This window comes from Oreochromis aureus, linkage group 19 (genome assembly GCF_013358895.1).
Source record: "Oreochromis aureus strain Israel breed Guangdong linkage group 19, ZZ_aureus, whole genome shotgun sequence".
NCBI classification, from domain to species: domain Eukaryota; kingdom Metazoa; phylum Chordata; class Actinopteri; order Cichliformes; family Cichlidae; genus Oreochromis; species Oreochromis aureus.
Genome location: NC_052960.1, coordinates 26,353,585 through 26,360,844, shown reverse-complemented (window position 1 = coordinate 26,360,844; position 7,260 = coordinate 26,353,585). Strand labels below are relative to the sequence as shown.

Sequence of the window (7,260 nt, the reverse complement as noted above, 5' to 3'; positions counted from 1 at the left end):
CTAGGTTCCACCGTTTTCTGCAGAGCCTCACAGCTCTCATACAGAAAACCCTTCCTCTACTATTTCAGTCTTTCCTCTGTTTCAGAACTGTTGCTTGCCAGAGATCCCGCTCCGCTCTACTCTCCACAGATGTGTGTGTGTGTTTGTGCGTATGTGTGCACGTGTGTACAGATAATCCTTGTTTTGGTGTGTAAATAAAGCCTGATCAAAAAGTAAGTCAGCTCTTAAGTCTGCTTTTGGATCAACCTCTCGTATGAACCCTCTGGGTTTGTGATGATATCACTCATATAAACCCTTTAAATGGAACCCATAAGGCTGCCATTCCCTGGTGGTATGTGGTCTCACACACTGAGGCAAGGAGAGACCTTTGGTACTTTATGCTAGGGAAATGGCCTCCAAAATCCAACGGCAGTGTTTCTGTTTATGTAAAGCTTTATATCTGGCTGTCAGCAAAGCAGGCGAACAATCTATCAGATAAATGCACATCCTGAATCTGGTTAATGAAGCAGCACATCACAGGACACAGGGACTTCACAGGGCTGCTGCATTCCATTTGTAAAAGGGCACTGGAAAGAGAAAACACACCTACACTTGCCATTCATAGGCACACACCCCTTGTAAATTAAGCCCTCACACTTTTGATCATTGCCACCATAGCTGGAAGCAAACCTTTAGCTGAGCTGACCTCTCAAGAGGCAAGACAGAGAATGAGCACTGCATCATAACAACAGCAGCTTTAACAGGGGATGGGAGCATGTCCCCACCAGCATGTTTATGCAAGAAACCACTATTGTAACACTGGTGCTGACCAGGACATGCTGGACCAGAACAGGACAAAAGTGCTCGAGAGGTATAAAAGCAGGTAGGAGCTCCAAATACATGATGTACATCTTGCACTGGGGCAGTGTTGCCAACTCCTCAGTAAGGAAAATCACTATAGGCTGTATAGGCCGCCATCGCCTAATTTGCATAATTGGTCATGCTTGTAAACTACGCTGTAGGAGAGAGAAATAACACCATGGAAAAGACATAAAGTGAGTAAAAAACACCCTAAATGCATTTAGAATATATTTAGAACTACAAGTTACGTTTATTTTAATTCCAACCCTCCTCCTTTATCTGGGCTTGGGACTGGCAAAAGTGACCCGAAATAGGCACTCTGGCGGAGTTTTTTTGGGGCGGGGGCTTTTTAAGTAGTTTTAAACCACACAAGACTATGGGTAAAAGAAGAACATTTTTAACCATAGTTTTGTTAACAAACGACATTAGCAATCTAAATGGACCAAAGACAGACAGTAGAAATAAACAGTGTCAATGTGAAAAAAACATGGGGATTAGTCTGGTCCTAATTCAGGCTGATTGTTTTGTTGTGTTTTTTTCAGACATCCCTCCACACACACAGGCTGTGCTGGCTCACAGAAAGAGTGGGTCATCCTCATTTTCGTCAAGATTCTCTATTGCGGGTTCAGCAACTGTAGCACTTGACTTAAATGAGAAAGCAGCTGATATGCCAAAAAGCTGCAAAACATTATCAGGCAGCTGGTGTTTTCTGTTTGCTTTTTACCACACTCATCTGGCTGAATACTCTCTCAACTTCAGCATTTGAGTGTGGCAAGGACAATACAGACACATCAGCCATGGCAAGTTCTTGAAACAGGTTGATATCAGCTGCATCCCTGTACTTCCAAATCTCACTCCAGAAGTCCATTGTGCTTTTTGTCTCATTCCTTTTACTAAGATGGATAGTACGCCATTGGTGGACAATCTTATCTATCGCTTCATGGGAGGAGGTTAGCATTTTTTTCTATTTCTCCAGAGATCTTGTTGTGCTTCAGAGTTTCCTCCACATTGAAAACTGACATGTACTGCAATGCTCCAATGTTATCCGGCAGTCTCACTCTCAACTCATTAGTGAGGGATAAGGCTACACACCGCTTTCTGACATTTTTTTCATCCTCAGGCGCAGGGTGCAACTCAGCTGCTTTCAACTCAAAAATGTAACCAAGGTATGGTTTGGATCTGATGTATCCCTCTATTGGCTCTTTGAGTACATCAACATTTGCCAGTGGATTCAGCACCCTGCTGCTCACAGACTTGATCAGGCTAACCAAGCTGTAAAGTAGTTTAAGAGGATCTACCTGTTCTCCTTCAAAAGCCTTGATGGCAGCAGGGGCAATTCTAGGATCAGAGCTTTGGGGGTGCTGAACACCCAGAGAGCTGCCCAGCCAGGCAACATAAACTTTACTCGTCACGATGAGACTTCTTCCCTGTCTCTGTCAGTCCCTGCATCCTTAAATGTCTCCAGTTGTCCCGAGTTCTCTCTGACTGTCTCCTTGGTGCATTTAAACCCCTGTTCCTCCCTGTCCTCGTCATCTGTTGTCTTCATCTCCGTATCAGTCATCATAATTTTACCATCTCTGTGCAAGTCTGCAAATTTCTTTATTAAATCATAAGATTTAGATGGTTTAAAAGTTGCCCTACCTATTATTGGCTGAGGTTTTAGTAGAGTTGTGGCTGAACCACATAAAAATATATCATTAATTTTAATCTCCCCAATCAATGATAATGTTATGTTGGAATGTTGTTAAAGAGGGTCAAAAATGTTTCAACTCAGTTTGTTTTGCAGATTCTGTATAGCAGCTTTTTATAGGGAGAACACAGCTTCCAGATTGTATGAGTAAAACTTGGGTTTTTTTCTTTGTCAGTTTAACAGTTTAAATATTGTATAAATATTGAAACACTGATCCAACATTATTCTTGATTGACGGATCATTTGATCTTACACTTTTACCTGAATGTTGCTCCTTTTTTGAAAAAACTTCCTTATATCCATTATGAACCTGGCTGTCCCTCTGTACACAAAAACAAACACACACACACACACACACATACACACACACACACACACACACACACACACACAACGGGAGTTATAAGATTAATGGGCATCCAGTCAGTTGGCTAGTTAGTACCTTAGGTTTAATGTCGGCACATATGACAAAATAACCAGCTTCTCTCATTCCATTTCAAACAGGACAGTGGTAACACAGCAGGCTGCAGACAATTTTAAGTTTTCCATTTTAAATAGGCTATATAAATTTCAATGGGAGAAACAGGACGATCAAATGTCGCTGATTTTACTACAGAGTAGGACGGATTGTAGGGTATAGAACACCAGGACCGCCATAATGAATTAATTAAATACACCATTAAATAATTAATTAAATGTGGCAATAATTAATTAATTAATTAAAATTGTAAATAATTAATTAAAATGGGAAATAATTAACATATCCCCCTATCCTTTGAGGGGATAGGTTAATTGGATAATCCAAATTGTCACTAGGTGTGAATGTGTGAGTGAATGTGAGCGTGAATGGTTGTCTGTCCCTGTGTGTTGGCCCTGCGACAGACTGGCGACCTGCCCAGGGTGTACCCCGCCTCTCGCCCTATGACAGCTGGGATAGGCTCCAGCGCCCCCCGCGACCCTGGAAAGGATAAGCGGAAGCGAATGGATGGATGGATGGGAAATAATTAATTAAATAAATATTTTTGACACATTTAATTAATCAATTATTGCCACATTTAATTAATTATTTATTAAGTTTCTGTAAGACTGCTGCTTCAATGATGATATTCACATTAAGGAATAAACAGCACTTATAAAATCATAAACAGTCTGAACAGCAGAGGGCAGCATAAAGCAAAGCAGTGGAGGAATGGGAGATTTCAACAATTACAGAAAAAAAGATACAGATGAAAATATGTTATTTTCATACAGTAACCTGATACCCTATGGAGGGCCAGGTCTTTAAAAAATATATATTATGAAACACTTAAAATTTACATTAAAAAAAAACACGTATCAACAACAGGGGATTAAAAAATAATATTTTATTCTTCATTTTCTCACCTATTTTGATCCTGAAACTTCAAACTAATTCTCTGAGTGGTGAAAGGTGCTGAAAAGTCCATTTAAAGACGACACGGAGGGAAAAGGCAAGTAGGTAAGGACGGTATGCGAAAGTAGCGCGCAGTCGTGAACATTTCTGAACAGTTACAGTTAACGTTGACACGGAAGTGGGTTAAATGGGTCATATGTTTTCTTCTCATTCATTTCTCTCAGGTGTTAGTGACGTTTAGAGCTTTTTGGGGAGACGGTTAGTTAATATTATACATGTTAAACAGTTTCTCCTGGACTCTAAAGCACTGTTTTGAAAAGTGGACACTGTTAAAAACGTATAAACAAAGGGGAAGACTGGAGTTAAAGCCTGGCAGTAATGTCGGAGAAAGGCTGCACTCCGGTGGCCCGGACAGTACTGCAGCAGTGTTTGCAGGCAAGGCTGCAGGTAAAACCAGCAGATGAACACTCCGAAGCTCAGTTTGTCCAGGTGAGAGACACATCATCTATCACTGCTTTGCAGACATAAACCAATCAGCATTAGAGTGCTAGCAATACTCATAACATACTAAAAAATAGTTAAATGCCAACATAGAACTAAGACATTAAGTAAATATTGACAAAATTAACATCAATTACTAGTTCAGAAATACAAAGTAATATATATATTGATGGTTTTGACGAGTGTGTGTGTGTGTGTGTGGTGTTAATGAGTATTGTCAGACATTTTGTTGAGTTCCAATGTCTTGCACAAGATGCAACATCTTGGAGAAATGACATAATTTGACTTAATGACTGGTTTTTATCACGACTGTATTTAACATTGCTGCTTTTATCTTTACGCTCAGATTGAAAGAGGGATGGTGATCTATGTCTGCTTCTTCAAAGGAGCCACAGATGACATCCTACCCAAGATGGGTCAGTGAATTTCTTACTTTTATCTTTGATCTAAATACTGAATCCCTCTACAGATGATAAAAATGTCATGTCCTTACTCCGTCCAGTGTCCACGCTGTTGAACCTGCGGCTCAGTGAGTCGGCTTCTGGGAAGATGGTGTCAGTGTTGGACCTGCCTGGCAGTTTACTGATTGTCCCTCAGGCCACGCTGGGAGGAAAGGCCAAAGGCAGAGGCATGCAGTACCACAACAACATCAGCAAGGAGGATGGGCTGCGACTCTACAGCGCATTCGTTGCCCTGTGTGAGAAGGAGCTGAATGCTGCTGTAGCTGAGAGCAGCGCTGAAGTGACAGTAAAACACGGAACCTATGGTAACAGACAAGTGCTGAAGATTGACACCAATGGACCATACACACATCTGATGGAGTTCTGAAGCTGAGCTCAGTATCTAACACCATCTCAGAGACAAGATGTCATACTATTGTGTCTCCCAATGAAGCTAGCAGGACTGATGTACTAATTTCTGAACTGTGCATCTTTCATTATAAACAAATTAAGAGATTTAGAATTTGCCAAAACTGGATTGTGTATGAAGGCTTTCTGATACTGTGGGACACTACCAGTCTCTACAAACACATGAAAAACAGAAAAATTGTCACGGTCCTGGGTCTGTGACCCAGTGTTTTCTGTTCTATATTTATAAGCCTTTGATTTCATGACGTATCTTTGTTAATTCTTACGTTTTGGGATCTGTGTTTATATTCTGCCTCTAAGTTCAGTCTATGTATTTCCTGTTTTATTGTGAAGGTCCGTGCCTCTTGTCAGTGTGTTAGTTTGCGTTTCCCCTGTCTCGTCATGTCAGATTACTCCCAGCTGTGCTCTTCTTCTGTGTCTCTTTCCCTCATTATCCCTCTGTGTATTTAAGCCTTGTGTTTGCCTCTGTTAGTTGCTGGTTCGTCTGCATCTCTCCCTCCGTCTTCCTGTGAATTCTCCCCGTGCTGTTCTCCCTGCAAGTTATCCTCACTTGTGTTCAGGTTTTGTTGTTTAAGTTTTAGTTCTCCCAGTATAGAGTATTTCTAGTTCTGTTTCTCGCCGCCCTTTCCTTTGTTTGTTATCTCACCGTCGCAATAAAGCTCGCTCACTTCAGAAGCTACCTGCATCTTGGGTCCTTTAATAATTCACACGCCTTGCCCTGCAAACCGTAACAAAAATGCAGAGAGAAGGATGGAAATCCCTCAGCCAGACACAGAGTGCTGTATTGTTTTTATTTATTGTTTAGTTAAACTGGGAGGTGCTGCTGGCACTCTTTTACCACTGAGCCATGCCTTGGAATTAGGACTGCACAATTAATCGTTAGAAAATCGCGATCTCAATTCATACTTATGTGCGATCTCATTTCCAAATGACAACGATTTTTTTTTAAAAAGAAAGGAAAAAAAAAAAAGAAGATGATGATTGTACCGCATTTTGATCCGGGACATAATCTGCATGAACAAGCAGAACAAACAAGCGCTCACTCTTCCTGCTCAACAAATTACAAGGGCGGAGCCTGATACCACGTAATACCGAAGCCAGCTGGCAGGGAAAAAACAACAGAGAGCACGTGAGAGATGACGAAGCTGTAAAGGCCAAGAAAGTGACAGGAGAAAATCCGTCCCCGTCAACCACATCAATAACGGGAACCTTATACAGCGCTTCCCCATACCCGTCGAACTCCCGCAGGCACAAAGAAATCACGGAGGCTATCACTTATCACCTGGCTAAAGATATGGCTCCCATCAACACTGTGCAAAACGAGGGATTTAGGAAAATGATCAACACCCTAGACCAGGGGTCTGCAACCTTTTACACCCAAAGAGCCATTTGGACCCGGTTTCCACACAAAAGAAAACACTGGGAGCCGCAAATACTTTCTGACATCTAAAATGAAGATAACAGTGTATATATTGTTTTTTTTATCTTTATGCTTTGTGTGAACAACTAAGGTGTGCTGCTTATGAAATCCATGAAGTGCTACAGAGAAAATTAAATTATATTTATGTAATCAACACATTTTGAACTCTTAAAGAAATATAACAAAAGGAAAGACACCAACCTGAACTAAAATGATCCATGTAGCAAACAAAAACTGTTATCAGCCGCCACCCTTATATCGCCTTTGGGCTGTTGGAGCCTTGATCTGACTCTTAAAAAAGATCATTGGAAAAAAGCACTATGCTGCTGAAAAATGAAAAATAGATATTTGCAAAATTCTGCCTAAATATGTATTTTACCTGGTTAATGCGTGCGGCGGGGCGTGGTTTGCAGCGCCGCTGCAGGGAAGGCGGACGCACCTGAGCGACACCCGCAATCACGCCTCGCTGCCTTTACGCCCTGCGCTATCTGTGCTGTTGTGTTGTTGGTGGTGTATGTCGGGCTGTGAGCTGAAAAGCTACAGCCGGCTGTATCGCGTACAGCAACCG

At 41.5% G+C, this 7,260-nt stretch overlaps 1 protein-coding gene across 1 annotated transcript; it reads left to right on the top strand.

Moving 5' to 3' along the window:
* The first annotated feature begins 4,049 nt into the window (after window positions 1–4,049).
* Window positions 4,050–6,048, top strand: dtd2 (D-aminoacyl-tRNA deacylase 2). The gene is made up of 3 exons (XM_031727503.2): window positions 4,050–4,391; window positions 4,750–4,819; window positions 4,906–6,048. Exons 1-3 carry the CDS (start codon window positions 4,281–4,283, stop codon window positions 5,229–5,231), a joined length of 507 nt encoding a protein of 168 aa, XP_031583363.1. The 5' UTR covers window positions 4,050–4,280; the 3' UTR covers window positions 5,232–6,048.
* Window positions 6,049–7,260: the final 1,212 nt, after the last annotated feature.

Excerpts from the sequence above, each read along its gene's own strand:
- dtd2 (XM_031727503.2), top strand. The coding sequence starts at position 4,281 with ATGTCGGAGAAAGGCTGCACTCCGGTGGCCCGGACAGTACTGCAGCAG. Across the intron at positions 4,392-4,749 it reads CCGAAGCTCAGTTTGTCCAG|ATTGAAAGAGGGATGGTGAT; the intron begins GTGAGAGACACA and ends CTTTACGCTCAG. Across the intron at positions 4,820-4,905 it reads TGACATCCTACCCAAGATGG|TGTCCACGCTGTTGAACCTG; the intron begins GTCAGTGAATTT and ends TACTCCGTCCAG.